The sequence below is a fragment of the Bombyx mandarina genome, chromosome 17 (assembly GCF_030267445.1).
Source record: "Bombyx mandarina strain Sakado chromosome 17, ASM3026744v2".
Classification (NCBI taxonomy): Eukaryota; Metazoa; Arthropoda; class Insecta; order Lepidoptera; family Bombycidae; genus Bombyx; species Bombyx mandarina.
Window position 1 is genome coordinate 1,485,358 of NC_143223.1, and position 19,170 is coordinate 1,504,527.

At 38.7% G+C, this 19,170-nt stretch overlaps 1 protein-coding gene across 1 annotated transcript; it reads right to left on the reverse strand.

Moving 5' to 3' along the window:
* Window positions 1-1,659: 1,659 nt before the first annotated feature.
* LOC149501070 (uncharacterized) lies at window positions 1,660-9,964 on the reverse strand. The gene is made up of 2 exons (XM_089734442.1): window positions 9,635-9,964; window positions 1,660-1,665 (listed from the first exon to the last, which is right to left on the reverse strand). The coding sequence occupies exons 1-2, from the start codon at window positions 9,962-9,964 to the stop codon at window positions 1,660-1,662; spliced, it is 336 nt and encodes a 111-aa protein (XP_089590568.1).
* Window positions 9,965-19,170: the final 9,206 nt, after the last annotated feature.

Genomic DNA, 19,170 nt, shown 5'->3' on the forward strand with positions numbered 1-19,170 from the left:
GCGGGGGGACTCCAGCTGTGAGAGGTCGTGGGGAGGAGCGGGTTCCCTCGACTCGATATCGAAAAGAGCGGTTCGACAAGAAGTCCCGTATGATGAGCACGAGACTATCCGGCACACCCATGTTGAATAGTTTGAAAATCAAACCGTTGTGCCAGACTTTGTCGAACGCTTTTGCGACGTCGAAGAAGAGAGCTCCCGTGTATAACGGTTTTGGTCGATTAAGCCCCACAAGAATGTGCTCCGTGAGGCGGTGCACCTGTTGAACGCATGAGTGATTTGTACGGAATCCGAATTGTTCATCGATGAGAATGCCCTTGGATGAGACGAAGTCTCTGAGGCGTTTGTAGAGCAGACGCTCATACAGTTTGCCTAGAGACATGAGGAGGCTAATCGGGCGGTAGCTCGTCGGATGATTTTTTGGTTTACCGGGTTTATGTATGCCGATAACGTCCGCTTCTTTCCACACCGCGGGAAAGATACAGTTCGCCATAGCGGCATTGAAAATAGATGCCAACATCACGATGAGTTGGACGGGTAGAAGTTTAATAACGCGGTTGGATATACCGTCGGAACCGGGAGCCTTGCGAGGACGTAGGTCTTTGATCAAGTCTTTAACTTTCATCGGGGTGACGGGTGGTAACGCATCCGAGGGTGGCAAGGAGACTCTGCGTTCTACCTCACTGTCTACTAATTCTACATGAACAGGGTCCACGGATTGAGTGCTGGGCGTGCACTGGGTTTGCAATGTATCGGCCAGCAACTCTGCTTTTTCGTCATCATCAAACGCCGCGAGTCGGCCTGAGGGGCCTACGAGGGGGGGCATAGTTACTACCGTATCCGATTTGAGAGTACGAGCTAAGCGGTAGTAAGACCTTTGGGAGGGCGCGAGTCCTTCTAAGAAATCAGACCATCTGGCATCTCGGACTTCGGCGATGCGAGACTTTACGTCGCGTTGTAGGGCACGCATTCGAATACGATTTTCCGCGGTAGGATACCTGTCGTAGGCGCGTATCGAGGCGTTCTTAGCTCTAAGGAGTTCCCTAATATCATCGGACAATTTGAAGCGGTGAAGGAAGTCCTCCGCTACAACTTGTTTCGATGATCTATCTAATGTTGAGGTGATGTGTGACGTTAAGATGTCTATGGCTTCAGCGGTATCCTGAGGAGACGGCGTAGAGTCCGGGTTAAACGGGAGCGATGGTGGATCAGATTCAGCCAGGCTGATGCCCAGCGTGTGCCAATCCACCACAGTCCTCGTGACGGGAACGGAGTCGGGAGCGCGACCGAGCTTCATAACGACGGGACGGTGGTCTGAATCTAACTCTGAAACTACTTCGATCGAGTGTAAGCTCAGAGTTACGTTTTTTAATAACGCTATGTCGAGTATATCCGGGCGATGCGCGATATTTAGCGGGTAGTGAGTCGGTGTTAGCGGAGCGACGATATCGAAGGCGAGATCATCGATTAACGCGTCAAGCCGCCTGCCATTCGGGGTTGTGGTGTGTGAGTTCCACCTGATGTGTTTACAATTTAGGTCGCCCGCCAGAATGACAGAGCTCCCCATGCCAAGCAGCGCCTCGATATCACTGCTTAGAACGATCTTATCCGGTGGAAGATAAACGGACGCGAATTTCGACTACTGCGGAACCTCTAGTATAACTAAATCTGTACATAAGACAATTTTCGTTTACTTTAAAATGTCAGCAGGAAAAATTAAATCTAAAAACCAACATTTCTGCTCGTCATTACGTATAATGTGAAAGTTAATGAAATTCGTTTGAGCATCGCAGATCTGACAAGAAACACAAACAAGTAAATTACGATTTGTAAAAGTTCTTTATCATAACAAATGGGACTGCAGATAGTTAATGAAGTTTGCGCCCACAAGGTAATACTCGTACAGTTTCAAGGCTTCAATAGATAAATTATTCAGGGATGCGCGATATTTGCAATGATTGGACTAAAGCAAACGACAGCTTAAGCCGTAAAAGTGTTTTGTGATCATCATTAAATTGTCTTTTCTTCGGCTTCCGCGATTTGCAGACGTAATTCCAATTATTTTTAAGGTTTATTATCGAGTATTTCAACTCCTACGGCTTTATTATCCGGCTATACTAAAACCCGAAGATTCATAGCCTGTCATTTCGGATCCTCCCGATCCACTAACGGTGCTTTAAGGTACCGCAAGCACCGGTCATCGTTCTCGTCAAACCCGTCGCTTGCGACGAAGGGCTCGACGAGTAAATTAACCCACAGACACAGCCCACTGAGTTTCTCGCCGGATCTTCTCAGTGGGTCGCGTTTCCGATCCGGTGGTAGATTCTGCGAAGCACGGCTCTTGCTAGGGTTCGTGTTAGCAGCGTCGTCAGGTTTGAGTCCCACGAGCTCACCTACTAGTTAAGGTTACGCTGAAATAGCCTCTCAAGGCTATCAGCTTAGGTAGGAAAAAAATCATTGCCGTCTCTAGTCTCTAACTCTGAAGAACACTAGAAGAATTTTTAGTTGTAATTCTGATGCTTAGTTTCATCCAGATTACTCTGGATTAATGAGAGCCTTCACCGAGATAAGTCAGAATATAGTGTGTCTATAGGGTTCACATTTTTTGAAGCATCTCTTACATTTTACAACTACTTAGTTTGTTATTCGCCTCCTCGAGTAGTTATCCGGGATAGACGAGGACCGTGAACGGTTTTCAAAATACCGTTTCAATGGCAAATACAATACCGCTGAGCTTGTTTATAGTAACCATGCTTTGTGTGTATTTTTGGATATTTCTTATAAACATATAGCTATTTATTTTTCTGTTAATCTCTGGACGTGACACTATATACATAATAATATAACTAAATATATATTTTTAAATCTAATAATCTAAAATAGGGTAGAGTATGCTGGTACCGTAAATCGAATTACGTATATAGCGCAATATGTCAAGGGCACACACAAAAAAGTATATTTATGAAATGTACTTAAAGAAAGATTATTTTAGACGACCGGTGGTACTTAATGAATTTGAAGATATGTGCACTTGGTGCAATCTTTTGCACTTCGCAATTGCCACAACTATCTGTGGCGGTAGCTATCATACAACACAAAGCTTTTGACATATGTCTGAATATTTTTTCGACATTTTCAAGATAAGCTTGCATATATACAAGTTCCGAACAACAACTTTCGGACCGTCGGTATACCGAGTAATATCACCCGCTAGGTTAGAGGTCTTCCTTTTGTTCTTAAACCTCCCTAATTGGCGGGAATAGCCAACAGAACCAGTCTAAAACAGATATTTATTTGATTTTAAATTAAATGTCCTCATTCATTCCGAAACGATGAGCACTGTGTTTTGGATGGGTCGACGTCGAGGATTCCATTTGTATTTGGACTGGTTTCAACATGGATTCCTTTCTCCGCTGCCGAACTAAAAACTCCATTAAGCCTTAATTCTGAAGTTGACACAATTGTTAACAGCATTATGTTGCTCGTCTGAAAGTCGCCATTTTGTCAAAGGTTTCTTATCATCTATACTAATATTATAAAGAGGAAAGATATTTTTGTTTGTTAGGCTCCGAAACTACCGAACCGATTTGAAAAATTCTTTCACTGTTTGGAAGCTACACTATTCCCGGCTGACATAGGCTATAATCTTTTTTGAAAAAAATTAGGGATCCTAACTAAAACTCCAATAATGTAACCCAAGGTGTAAAAAAATATGTAAATAATATTATATGTAATTTTTTTACACCTGTGGAGTGCGCTGCGAAAACTATTGATGATAGAATAAAGTAATGTACTACGACTTTGTAGAACACATTATTATTTACAAAAAGTGTAGCGACAGCATATGTCTAACTATTATAGTTGTGCCGCAATAAGTGTTCTTTTATTTTAAAAAATAAAACCACGTCAAATATCATTGAAATTTTTGTTAAAGACCCGAGCGGAGCCGGAGCGGGCCGCTAGTTTGTTATAAATTTGCAGGATAAGCTTGGTGTAACGAATGAAAAACGGTTTTCTATTGAGAGCAAATGATAAGACAGGTATTTAAATGTAAGGCCAAAGGAATTTTAGTCATATGATGTAGAACACGATGACGATGGTGGTGTTTTTTTTTTATTGCTTCGATGGGTGGAAGAGCTCACAGCGTACCTGGTGTTAAGTGGTCTCTGGAACCCATAGACATTTACAACGTAAATGCGCCACCCACCTTGGGATATAAGTTCTAAGGTCTCAGAATAGTTACAACGGCTGCCCCACCCATCAAACCGAAACGCATGACTACTTCACGGCAGAAATAGGTAGGGTGGTGGTACCTACCCTACTTTTTTATTTTACTTTTATTGCCCTTATAGGCAGACGAGTATGCGGTCCACCTGATGGTGAGTGGTTACCGTCGCCCATGGACGTCAGTAATGCCAGAGGCAGAGCCAAGCCGCTGCCTACCGTAAATCCTTAGGCATATTCAGCAAACTTTTTGAGCACTAACTCTTACTGATGGTAGGACGTCTTGTGAGTCCGCACGGGTAGGTGCTACCACCCTGCCTATTTTTGCCGCGAAGCAGTAATGCATTTCAGTTTGAAGGCTGGGGCAGCCGTTGTAACTACTACTACTACTACTACTACTACTACTGTAACTACTACTACTTCAGGTGTGTGGCGCATTTACGTTGTAGATGTCTATGGGCTCCAGTAACCACTTAACATCAGGTGGGCTGTGAGTTCGTCCACACAACTAAGCAATAAAAAAAAATTAAAAAAAACTTCAGATCTTAGAATTTATATCTCAAGGTGGGTGGCGCATTTACGTTGTAGATGTCTATGGGCTCCAGTAACCATTTAACACCAGGTGAGCCCATCCACCCATCCAAGCAATAAAAAAAATCTAGATACTTCTCCACTCTTCAAAGTATACTAAGCCCTACTTGATACTTTATAGACACGTCTATTATTATGTTGTAATTTCAAATACTCAAAATCGAGACTATGAAATTTTTTCCAAACACATTACGTGTAAAAAAATGCCTACTTATTGAAAATCGGACATTCCAATAACTCAAACGGGCTGGATGTCAGGAACACAGCTGACGTCACAAGGGACAAGAGACCCGACCTGAACAATGATCTACGAACTTGTGCCATAATATTAAACGCGCACTTTTTAAGGTGATCTTATCACGATTTTCACATTTAATAACTTCTCGATATAGTGTAATAGCTTTGCCCGCGACTTCGTCCGCGTGGAATAGTTAGTTTGGCATGACGCTAAATTTTACCCGCCTCTTCATTTACAGAGAATATCATCTTTATAAAAACACCTTCACAAATAGTGCATTATTTTAGAACAAATTTGGTTAGCATAAAAAACGTTATAAGCCAGCCTTTATATATAGACATAGGCTGTCGCAGATTTTTTTTAGATCTTTTAAAGGGGAACCATCCTTTCATACATTATTTTAGCAAAATGTTAACCGTTTCCGCAGCGCACGCAGCGGAAGCTCTCAAAAGGTAAAAAATACCCAATATTGACACATTCTTTATTGGTGCTCCGCTTGTATTAGTCTTAGCGTGATGTTATATAACCTCTAGCCTTCCTCGATAAATGGGCTATCTAAAACTGAAAGAATTTTTCATATCGGATCAGTAGTTCCTGAGATTAGCGCGTTCAAACAAACAAACTCTTCAGCTTTATAATCTTAGTATAGATGTGGATGGTTGCGATGTTTAGTCCACTGAGCTTCTCGCCGGATCTTCCCAGTGGGTCGCGATTCCGATCCGGTGGTAGATTCTGTGAAGCATTGCTCTTGCTAAGGCTAGTATTAGCAAATTCTCTCAGATTGAGCCCGTGAGCTCATCTACCTGGCCACTGGTTAAAAAAATTACAATTTGTTGAAGCCAGTGAAAACGGCTTTCAAAAATTCATTTATAAACAAACATACACACATACAAACATATAAGGCAAGCTAAAAAAAGCTCTTGAATCTTGAAGATTTATTTTGAGTTTCATTTTTTGTTGGGTCCAAAATAAAGCACATAGTTAAGATAATGATCTAGAGAAGTTAAGATAATCAGACATTGTTATTGTTTACGGTAGACAGCGGCTTGGCTCTGCCCCTGGCATTGCTGAAGTCCATGGGCGACGAAAACTACTCACCATCAGGTGGGCCGTATGCTCGTCTGCCTACAAGGGCAATAAAAAAAATTGGTGAATTTTATATTATATAAATTTAAAATTAAATATGGCTTGTCCAAATTTTCTAACATCCGATTCTCACCCTTATATAATAATATATAATAGAAATGTCCAGAAGCTCTGGTAGGCGCAAACGTAGAGCGAGAATTTGTATTTTGACTTACGACAGGTTCTAAGATGACTTCGCATACACATAAAACGCAGTACGTTGTTATCTATACTTAATATTATTAAGCTGAAGAGTTTGTTTGAACGCGCTAAACTCAAGAACTACTGGTCCATTTTGAAAAATTCTTTCAATGTTAAATAGCCCATTTATTGAGGAATGCTATAGGCTATATAACATTATGGTAAGACCAATACAAGCGGAGCACCAATAAAGAATATTTCAAAATATTTTCACTTTCTGCGTAATTTTTTTATTTTTTTTATTGCCTTTATGTGTGGACGAGCTCACAGCCCACCTGATGTTAAGTGGTTACTGGAACCCATAGACATCTACAACGTAAATGCGCCGCATACCTTGAGATATAAGTTCCAAGGTCTCAGTTTAGTTACAGCTCTTAGATGCTCTTAACAATTTCGTCAGAAGCTGTGCTCGAACATTGAACGAAAAAAAAAATTTAGTTCCTACTGATTTGAGAAATATCTCAACGTCTCAAATAGTTTACGCAATTGTGATTTGAATGTCACGTAAAATGAAATTGTTCTCGCGATTGTCATATGAATATTACGCAAAGGGTCCCCACGAGTGGTTTTTTTATTGCCCTTGTCGACCAAAGAGAATCTGATGGTGGGGTTATCTTTTTTTTTTATTGCTTAGATGCATGGACGAGCTCACACCTGGTGTTAAGTGGTTACTGGAGTCCATAGACATCTACAACGTAAATGCGCCACCCACCTCGAGATATAAGTTATAAGGTCTCAGTATAGTTACAACAGTTACCCCACCCTTTGAACCGAAACGCATTACTTCTTCACGGAGGAAATAGGCAGGGCGATGGTACCTACCCGTGCGGACTCACAAGAGGTCCTACCACCAGTGATTACGCAAATTATAATTTTGCAGGTTTGATTTTTATACACGATGTTATTCCTTCACCGTGGAAGTCAATCGTGAACATTTGTTGAGTACGTATCTCATTAGAAAAATTGGTACCCGCCTGCGGAATTCGAACACCGGTGCATCGCTACGTACGAATGCACCGGACGTCTTATCCTTTAGGCCACGACGACTTCAATCTTCTACTTCTATCTTGGCCCATTGACGTCAGCAATGCTAGCAAGGGCATAGCAAAGCCTAGGCTTTAACAATGAATAAAGCCTTTGCCTAGGCTTTAACAATGAATACAAAACAAATGTCGTACCTAAATAAAAGTTTGTGGCTTATTATATTGGTCTGTCGGCAGAAGCGAACAAAGCGGATCTTGTCCGTACCGTAATCTATTTTCTTTATGCTTATATGAAGTGCAAATGTAAATTATAATTAGGGTGTAGCGGGAACGAAACAATGGACTGTTCGTATTGCAGTTTCGGTAGTGCAGTGGCTTTGAGCGAATTTGCTGTGTGTCGGCATAAAATATGATGTCGGGTGCCATAAAGAGCACCGTGAATATTCATAATATTAGACTCGGTGCAAGTTCTTGTTGAAGCGGGCATTAAAATAACGTGAAAATTTTATACAGTACTAGCTGACCCGGCTGACTTCGTAGTGCCTCAATCAATATATAAAAGACCTAAGCTTTTGTATAAAATAAACTTAAAACAAACAAAAGGAATCCGTCCGGAAAATTGTTATTTTTATTTAATTCCGATCATTTTCATATTTATCTACCTTTTAAACCTTCTCTGGACTTCCACAAATAATTCAAGACCAAAATTAGCCAAATCGGTCCAGCCGTTCTCGAGTTTTAGCGAGACTAACGAACGGCAATTCATTTTTATATATAGAGATTTTAAATACGCTTTTATTAGCTTCAGACGTATGTATGTTTGTAACGGAATCTTTGAACATGATTTTGACCCCCTTCAAAACGTTAACTCGAAATTTGGTATACTTATTAAGGATCGACGACAATTAAAATAATAAAAAAAAAAAAAAATTGATAAAATTGAAATTCAACTAAAAAATGAAAAATAAATAACAGTTTTAAAAAAACTAACAAAATACGCTTTTATATAAAAATAGTGTAAGAAAAAATGATTTTATTGTAAAAAAAGCGTGGGGTGCATGGTATAAGTAGTTATAAATATTTTATGAACAGATATTAGTAGAAGGGTTAATAATTGATAATATCCTTAAAAGCACCCCACGCTTTTTTACAATAAAATATGTTTTTCTTACACTATTTTTAATTCAAATTTATTAAAATGAATTTTCTATTTTTTGGTTGGATTTTCTATAAAAGCGTATTTTATTAGTTTTTTTAAACTATTATTTGTTTTTCATTTTTTAGTTGCATTTCAACTAATTAAATTGGTTTTTTCAATTTTTTTTTAAATATTGCTTTGAGAGAGATGAGCAGACTTTTCATGATGCGCATGCAGTGCGACGTCACGCCGCGTGCTTATTCACAAACACTACACCAGCGCAACGAGTGAATGGGTTGAACGTGAGCTACATGGTAGGCGGAGTGGGGGTGTTAGGTTTTATTTTCGTTACGGAATTTCTTGATTCTATCATCGCGCTTAAAACCCGCGATAAAAGCTATGCAATAGCTTAAAACCTTTGTCATTTAAAACCTTTAAAACGAGTTTAGTTTTAAAAAAATATTTTTATCGGAATCACTCACTTGTCTGTTATTCAGTAAAAAGAAATAATGTTTTGGTAAATATATTAATACTATTTAAAATATTAATTTTAAAAAGAGATTAAGGGCTTTAAATGTTGTTTTCTTATTATATCACGGAAAACACAATTCTCTTATTATTTATTCATTGTGAAGTATTCTATATCATTATATTTATATATCTGTTCACGACTTAACCTAACCTAATCTATCTTAAGAAGGAGGGAGCCTGGAGATCAGTAATACAGGTCTTTGAACCTAGTACAGACTTCAGCTCTTTCAAAGGCTTACAAAATAAATTATAAGGTTAATTTATTTCCATTTGAATTTGTATGTACCTTGTACCTTTAAGAGAGAAATAAATAAATAATTATTATTATTATAGTGTATTAAACACTGCCACGCCTGGGAAGACGGCAGGACACACTCCGGCGAGGTGGGCAACAATCGGCCGGAGCGTTAGGGACTATTGGGAGAGAAACCGGCGAACTATACGGGCATTGTCGAGCAAGACTGCTTTTTGCATTTGGGCCACCACCGACTTTTTATTGAGACCAAGCCTCTCGAGATGTTTTGAGAGGCTTTTAGGGACCAAACCATTCACCGACACAACTACCGGGATTATTTCTGTAGATACCACCCTCCACATATCGGTCACCTCGTGCGCCAGGTCCAAATATTTGGTCTTTTTATCTGCCTCGGCCCGCACGAGGTTCTCGTCGTAGGGGATGGTGATATCCACCAGAAATACCCGAGACTCCGTCTGGTCCATCAGCACGATATCAGGCTTATTCGCAAGAATAGTCCTGTCCGTAATGATGGGCCGGTCCCAGTAGAGCTTGGCACGGTCGTTTTCGAGTACAGCGTCCGGCTGGTACTTATAATACGGTAGCCTCTGTTCGATGAGGCCATACTTAAGGGCGAGCTCTTGGTGGAGGATTCTGGCTGCTTGGTTATGTCTGTGCAAGTACTCAGTGTTAGCAAGCATAGAACAACCAGAGGTGACATGTCTGAGGGATTCACCCGGTCGGCGGCATTATTATTATTATTATTATTATTATTATTATTATTATCTGGAGGGATTAGAAACAACGATTATATTTCAACGTAATCTCGGTTAGAATTCACGTTGAACAGAAGTGACTCTCAGGTGATTTTAAAATTGTCTCGGGTAAGATAAATGTTGGCTGCTATGGATTGGTGGGGTGTGGTTCCAATAACAGAGTAATAGTAGGGTAGGGCTTAACAATTATTTTGATTTATTTTGTTCAAAGAAAAAGATACATTTACGATGATATCCGATAGATAGTAATGAAAGAGATACAACCTAATGATGATTTCACAGAAACAAAAAAACGATGAATATTAGTGGAGTTGATATATTTAACTGTACGATCAAGTTGGACTAAAGATGGTGGGGTATCGCGAGGCTAATCAAATCTATCTTCTCCACTGCAACATCCATTACGCCTACTTTGTTAACAGTAAGAGAGAGAAAGACTGAGAAACTGGGACAGACAGAGATAGAGAGACGAAAAAAAAGAGATAATGTACTTTATTGTACACCAAAACACAATTAACATTCGAAAACAGTCAGCAGGCAGGTGCGTTGCGGTGTAGCGTTATTAACAATTACGGGCATTATTGAATAATGATGAAAATACGTACATACATATGTATATACAATAAATAATACATATGTATGTATATCTACAATATACGTATAATATGAAATCAATATTTGATTTATATACCAATACACTTACGTACTTAGACATAATTAAAAAAAACAGTATGGAAAAGGTAAATCATGTACAAAAAACAACATTAAGTAGATAGGTAATGTTCCTTCATCATTATTTTAAATCAGCATAAAGTTTGAGCACTTATCACTGCAGTCCGCAGTGCAATCCAAAATCGAATTGCCTGGATATTGAATTGAACGGTCAAACAATAATAAATAATTTGTAGGCATTTTCAGTCGTAGGGAATATTTTTGCGTATCACAACTCGAAAAGATAAGGAAGTAATTATACTGTGGAAGTGGCTATGCTATCTCCTACGAGAACAACTCCTACGAGTCCGCACGGGTAGGCACCACCACCCTGCCTATTTCTGCCGTGAAGCAGTAATGCGTTTCGGTTCGAAGGGTGGGGCAGCCGTTGTAACTATACTGAGACCTTAGAACTTGTATCTCATGGTGGGTGACGCATTTACGTTGTAAATGTCTATGGGTTCCAGTAACCACTTAACAACTATGTGGGATGTGAGCTCGTCCACCCATCTAAGCAATAAATAAAAAAATTAAGTGACGTATTGCCACCTGATCTCGTGTATGCAATCGAATTATTAAAATTTAAAACACTTAAAATAACATAGGTTCTGGCTGATACGGCGTTAAGTGGTAAAATGTATTTTAATTGTGTTAACAGTTGAGTAATCTTCTTCTGGTGTCAAGACGTCTAATGAGCTCACATAGTTAGGTACCATCATCCTGCCTATTTCTGCCGTGAACTAGCAATGGTTTGAATCGTGTAGCAGCCGATGTACTATAAAACAGAGACTTAGAGGTCAGTTCTCAAGGCGATCTTTATGTTGTTGATGCCTATGGGCACCGGTAACTGTTCAAAGCCGGGCGGTTCGCAAACTCGTTCACGCAATAATTCAATAAATAATCTATATCTATTATATATTACATACGTGTCGCAGAACCGATGGCCGATAGAGCAGACGTGTTCTGGACTGGAGACCACGTACCGGTAAACGCAGCGTTGGGCGTCCCCCTGCCCGTTGGACCGATGACTTGCGGCGATATGCTGGGAGAGATTGGATGCGGAAGGCGGAGGATCGTTCATTGTGGCGGACTATGGGAGAGGCCTACATCCAGCAGTGGAGAGATACAGGCTGATGATGATGATCTATTATATATATTATCTATCTATACCTAGTCTTGCCATAAATACTGAGACAAAGTAAAAAATAAATTCTATTGCAAATAACATTTATTACTTTTACAGTGTGTTAGTTTAATACATAAATATAAAACAATTTAAGGTATAACAAGCTTATTCGAAGTGGTCTCCATTGGCTGCAATACAGTCGTTTAAACGTTGAGGCCAGTTATCAATAGAAGCACGCACTCTTTCCATGGGAAAAATTTTCACTGCCAATCGTACGGATTGTTTTAGGGACTCTAAATTATCATGGCGTTTAGAGCAAGTCGTACTCTCTGAAACTGACCATAAATTATAATCCAGCGGATTAGATCGGGACTAGACGACGGCCAGTCTTCAGCTCTGATAAAGTCCGAAACGTTCGTTTCCAACCAAGACTGCGTAGACCAAGCTTTATGACCTGGCGCCGAGTCTTGCTGGAAGGACCGTTCTTGATTATTGAACATGGTGTTGTTAAGGGGCTTCACTGCCTTACTCAAGAATGGTATTTTGATACACTTGTGCCGATGTTTTGATACCTTTTTCACAAAAGTATGGCTCAGTAACTCCTTCATAGCTAATACACCACCAAACCATCACTGAAGTCGGATAGTGCCCACGTTGCACTCTGTCGACTAATTGGGCAGCTTCCTTAGAGTTTTGAGCATAAATACGGTCATTTTGTTTGTTAAAATGTTGCTCAATTGTTAAAATTTTCTCATCCGTAAACAAAAAATTTCTATGACCTCCCTTTGCGTACCGCTTCAGTAGTTGTTTCGATTTTACCTCCCTATTCTCTTTTAAATTATCAGTTAAGAAATGACCAGTACGTCCCTTATAGGCTGCAAGTCCTAAGTCATCTTTTAAAATACGCGACATGGTTCTAGGTGCTATCTTCATCTCCAGAGATAAAATATTTTGCTTTCGGACAGGATTTCTTCGAATTCTTTCCCTTACTGCTTTGACCACCTTTTTCGTACGAACACTACGTGGACGGCCAGATCTTTTTCTGTCACAAACAGAGGAGGTCTCAATGCACCTATTAATAGCCCGGTACACAAACATTTTACTAATACCAAGCGTATGGAGAGTTTTAAAAATTGCATTTGGCTCCATACCTACTTTGTGTAATGCAATCACAGCGATTCGGTTCTCTTTATCACCTCATTCCATTTTAATATCGCAAAATATTGTACAATGTATTGGCACCAAAATGAGAAAACTCAAAAAGCAATCGTATAAAAATGACAGATTCCAAATTCAAATGTAATATTTTGTTTATTTTTAATTGTAACAGTATTTATGGCCAGACTAAGTATATATAAAAATGAATTGCTGTTTGTTAGTCTCGCTAAAACTCGAGAACGGCTGGACAGATTTGGTTAATTTTGGTCTGGAATTATTTGTGGAAGTCCAGAGAAGGTTTAAAAGGTAGATAAATATGAAAATAATGAATTAAATAAAAATAACAATTTTGTTTTTCCTTTGATGTGTCCCCCGTCGGACGGATTCCTTCTGTTTGTTTTATGTTTATTTTATACAAAAGTTTAGGTTTTTTATTTATCGATTGAGGCACTACGAAGTCTGCTGGGTCAGCTAGTACTAAATAGATATCTCTAATCGCTATAAGTACGACCACACCCCGGGGTGCGCAAAGGGAATTTGGATTGAAGCCAGCCGCGAACATGGCACGGTCCGCGCCGGGAATTAAGTCATTTTATAAATAAATAATGTCACGTACGCTTTCGACATTACTTTATAATGCTAATGTTTCCCCTGGCCGAACTACCGAAGCCGTATACGTTAAAATTCAGTAATTTCCACGCGGAAAAAATATATATGTAATGATATGGAGTATTTCACAATGAATAAACAGTAAATGACTTAATTGTATTTTCTATACTAATAAAGAGGAAAGATTTGTTAGTTTGTTTGTATTGAATAGGCTCCGAAACTACTGAACCGATTTAAAAAAATCTTTCGCTGTTTGGAAGTTACGCTATTCCTGAGTGATATCGGCTACAATCTTTTTTGAAAAGAATTAGGGTTCCGTACTAAAACTGAAATAATGTGAAAACTTTTGATGATACAATAAAATAATGTACCGCGACTTTGTAGAACACATTATTATTCACAAAAAGTATCGCGACAGCATATGTCTAACTATTATAGTTATGTCGTAATAAGTGTTATTTTATTTAAAAAAATAAAACAACGTCAAATATCGTTGAAATTTTTGTTAAAGACCCGAGCGGAGCCGGAGCGCGCCGCTAGTCTTTCATATAGTTAATAAGAAAACAACATTTAAAGCCCTTAATCGCTTTTAACATTAATATTAATAATTAAACAATAAACAGTATTAATAAACTATACAAAACTGAACTCTCTTTTTACTCAATGACAAATTTCACTCCATGACACCGAAGAAAAATCCTTTTTAAAAACGTAAAGAGTTTTAAATAATAAATGTTTTTCTTTACATATATTTATGTTAGCGTTAATCTGGTATAATTTATGTATATGGCGAATACAAAACAAACTTATAAAACTATAGTTTTGTCAAAGAGTCATAAGTGTTTATTGATTCAAACAAGAATCAACAGCGTCTCTCTTACGTAGCGTAGCGTACTTGAACATATTCACAAAAAAGGCTCATGGCCAAAATAGAGAATTTTCGCCATATTTTTGCCGCAAATCAGTTATTAATTTCTTAAAACGATTTACCATCGGCCAGTATTAACAAATTGTTTTTTTATAATTTCAATAAGTAAGTACATAAATACGTATTAACAACAATAGTTGCCTGTGAAACAATAAGCAACAGAAACACACATTAACATTCTAATCCGGCGACACAAGTCGCGTGGCAGTTGGCCAACTCTGTGTTCGAACGTTGCAGCTTGTGGCCAACCATGTAAGCTTAGGTTGGTCGCATAACTCAGATGCGAAGCTACCTACTTCTTTCCCTAACTATAGCCTTAGGGGCTATTCCAGCTACGCCCGGACGACGGATGATCCATCCACTTTTTTGACGTGATAACGTCTTATAAATCGATGAACACCGGCTGCATGCACGAAAAAGTGTCACGTTCCGCCTGAGCCTGAGCGAGAACCCGGAATAAGCGGTAAAGAGGCACAATCGGCCCAAGCGTTAATATATCGAGAAAAAAAAATTTTTTTTTCAATTAACTCTTGCTTTGTATTATACAAAATTATGATAAGTCAGTGATAATAATTCAATTTAATTCATATAATTATGCAATTTTTCATCAATGTTTCTTTATGACGTAAAACTATCGTCCGTAAACCGTCTTTACAGACAGCCAATTTTTTGGTTGACAATAATTTGTTTTCAGAAAGCTAAAGAAATGGTAGCGTCGCTCTATCGCTATTCAATCTCACTGGACAACGTTTATTAACCGTATTATTTCGTATGGAAGTTTAACATTCCGAGAAACAAAAGGGAACGATAAATCACAACACGCGCTCAGCCAAACTTAACTCGGATAGTTTTTGCTTATCCGCAACTTAGTTACAAAGTTAGACATAATGTCGCATCAAGCAACGTTTACGATGATAGCTTACTTCTCGGAAAAGCGAAGCGATAAAATAAACTGGCCGCATATTACGGGCGTGAAGTGGATAACGAGTTTTTTTTTTCGAATTTTATTAACGAATGAGGCAAGTAATCGAAATATACGTTATTACAGATTTAAAAAAAAAAATGCTTAATTGGGTGGACGATCTCACAGCCACCTGGTGTTTAGTGGTCACTGGAGCCCATAGACATCCACAACGTAAATGCGCCACCCACCTTGAGATATGAGTTTTAACGTCTCATTATAGTTACAACGGCTGCCCTACCCTTCAAACCGAAATGCATTACTGCTTCACGGCAGAAATAGGCAGTGTAGTGGTATCTACCCGTGCGGACTTACACGAAGTTCTACCACCACTAATTAAAGAAGAGTTCACTTTTAAAAAAAAGAACATAATATTCCTAACCTAAAAGTACATGTTATTATCCGCAACGCGCTTCGTCAGATTACAGAAATAGAGTTATCAGCAAAATGCTTCGTCAAAAAGTACAATACTTACTTTCAGCTGCAAGCGTCGTCATAAGTAACAACATACTTTTAAAAAAGTATTGTTTTCTTTGCCTACCTATCTGGCAGAGACCTCAAAGGTCTGTTGTGGGTTTACTAGTAGCTTTACGTATCCCTTTGAAACCTCAATGGTTAAAATCTTCGGCACTACACAGCTTTATTGTTGTCAGAAGTACATAACACTTGCGGACTTGTAAACTGAATAAACAAGGAGTGATTGAAACTTCGAATGAAGCTTTATTAACTCAAAGTTATTAGTCATGTTATTAGGAAGCTTGTAATATTCGAACTTATGAGTTTGGTAGACTTAGTTAGTTAAAGTCATGAGGTTTTGTTTTATTAGTTTACGGTTGGTTCTAAAACTAGGTATTTTGGGCTTTTATCACGAAAATGCTTGTGAGGCTGTCCAGGCATGCCATCAGCCGACTCCCGGTGCTCCGCCATATACCCTTTACCTTATTCCGAGGAGATACCGGTCATCGTTCTCGTCAAACCCGTCGCTTGCGACGGAGGGCTCGACGTGTAAATTAACTCACAGACACAGCCCACTGAGTTTCTCACCGGATCTTCTCAGTGGGTCGCGTTTCCGATCCGGTGGTAGATTCTGCAAAGCACGGCTCTTGCTAAACGTCGGAAATAATTTATTGACAGTAAAAAGCACGAGATTAAGTCATATTCTCCTGCCCTTCTCCCAGTCACCTGGGGTCGGCGCAACATGTTTTCTCCTCCCATACTCCTCTGTCATATACCATTTCTTCGGTCACTTCCCTCTTACACATATCGTCTTTCACACAATCATCCATTTCTTCTTAGATCTACCTCTTATATATCCTTCCACATTCATAGTTAACACTCTCTTACCAACCTCATTTTCATTTCGTCTCATCACATGTCCATACCATCCCAAACGCGCACTTCTCAGCTTCTCTGTCACAGATGCCATTTTCAGACTTCCTCTAACATATTCATTCCGTATTCTATCCAATCTCGTTACTCCACACATCCATCGCAACATTCACATCTCTGCTGCATGCCATCGTCTTTCATCATTAAACCGTAAGAGTAATTTTAATCATAGGGAAACAAGCTCACGGCTCTCTTGAGAATGATTCGTTGTCTATAAGCTGCCAAAGTGTGTACGTATGTGTTTTTTTATTTTATTGCTTCGATGGGTGGATGAGCTCACAGCCCACCTGGTGTTAAGTGGTTACTGGAGCCCATAAACATCTTCGACGTAAATGCGCCACCCACCTTGAGATATAAGTTCTAAAGTCTCAAGTATAGTTACAGCGGCTGCCCCAACCTTCAAAGCGAAACGTATTACTGTTTCACGACAGAAATAGGCAGGGCGGTGGTACCTACCCGCGCGGACTCACAAGAGGCCCGTCCACCAGTGTTGCGTAACAGCTTAGAGGACAAGCTAATTCAGAAATCATTCGAAAGTCATTCAAGTGAAACTAGACTTTTAAATTTAAGGTACGTTCTTCACAAGCGCTAGCTACATCGACCACACACCATTCTTTACACGCGATAAATTTTACGCTGCCTATAAAGATAACCAGTTCAAGGAATGAAATAGTAAAGGGAACTCGCGTAAAGCCTATAATGGTCGTTTAGGTTAAAAATGAATAATCGTGGAAGACATTTAAGTAAGCTACCTAGTTATCCGTTATTAAAACCTTATTCATGTATTTTAGTTAATCCCGTGGTACATCGAGTGAACATTGTAAATTTAAATCGCAATTTGGAAGAAAAAATCTTTATAATTTTATGATTTATTATTATTCGCTGGTGTTTGGTAAGCACGTATTCTTCGGATGGAAATTAAAGAGGAATGCGATAAGGAATTAACTAATCCATTGGGCATTATAGATTTATATTCCTCAAGTGAACGTGAACCCAGGGATTGAGGAGTCTGTTCTTAAAATAGGTTTAGTTAATAAACAAGGAGTAGTATACTGTTTCGGATGGAAAATAGAGTACCTTTAGCGCCAGCTCGAGATATACAACTTCTTACAAAGCATACGACTTCTACCAAATACTATTTCAAAGAAAATATAGTAAGCTATTTAGAGAGGGCATAATTTCGTCTCTTAGAAAGCCTCCGACAAAAGCTTACATCAAAGCCTTTTGTTACGTTACACGTATAGACAGCGCGGTGGACTAGACACTGTATAGTCACTGTCTAGTTGAGGTCTTTCACAACACCCTGTATTGCTTCTTTATGCGGTATCAATTTAGAAGAAAAAGCGTTTTCTAAATAAATAACAATTCTGATCGAACAACAGTTGAATAGCTGTTTTTAGGCAGATGTCGGTAAAAATTCCAGTTAAATTATCTGTCTTTTAAATTAAGATAAAACTATGTAATAATTTTGTTAAGAGTAGTCAAAATATAGGTAAACAAAAAAATAAAAAATTAAACTAAAGTGCGTATTAAGTGGTTACTGGATTGGTGCATAGATGTCATAGCGTGAGTGCCCCGCCCCATCTTTAGAAAATAGGTCAAAATATGGATGGTATCGTATTACGGCATTAAAATAATTGACGAGATAATAGTATACCATTACTATGCCTTCATAACGACCATTTCGCTCATAGCTCGCTTATTATTAAGTAGCGACCCGCCCTCGCTTCGCTTCAGAAACTAATTTATTATTGATTTCTCCGCTATTTAATGGATGTTCTTATACATATGAACCTTCCTCTTCAATCACTCTATCTATTAAAAAAAACCGCATCAAAATCTGTTGCGTAATTTTAAAGATTTAAGCATACATAGGGATAAAGAGACAGAGAAAGCGACTTTGTTTTATAATATGTAGTGATTACAATATTAAAATAGATATTTATGAGCGCTCTGTATTTTTATTTGAGCCTAGATATCATTTGCGGATTTCTAATTATAACTAGTCAGGTCATAAGTATTGTCACACAGTAAAAACTTTTCTTTTAGAATGCTGGCCACAAAAAAGTTTATTGAATTCGAATTTCGAATTGTTCATGAAAATAAAAATGTATACTTTTAGAATTTTACTCATTTTTAAATATGGAGTGGACGCTTAAAGAAGACCGTGTTGCAGTTATTGCGTTACATCGATGCGGTTACGCGCCAATTCAAATTTTTAACATACTGAAAAATTTTAATATAACCAA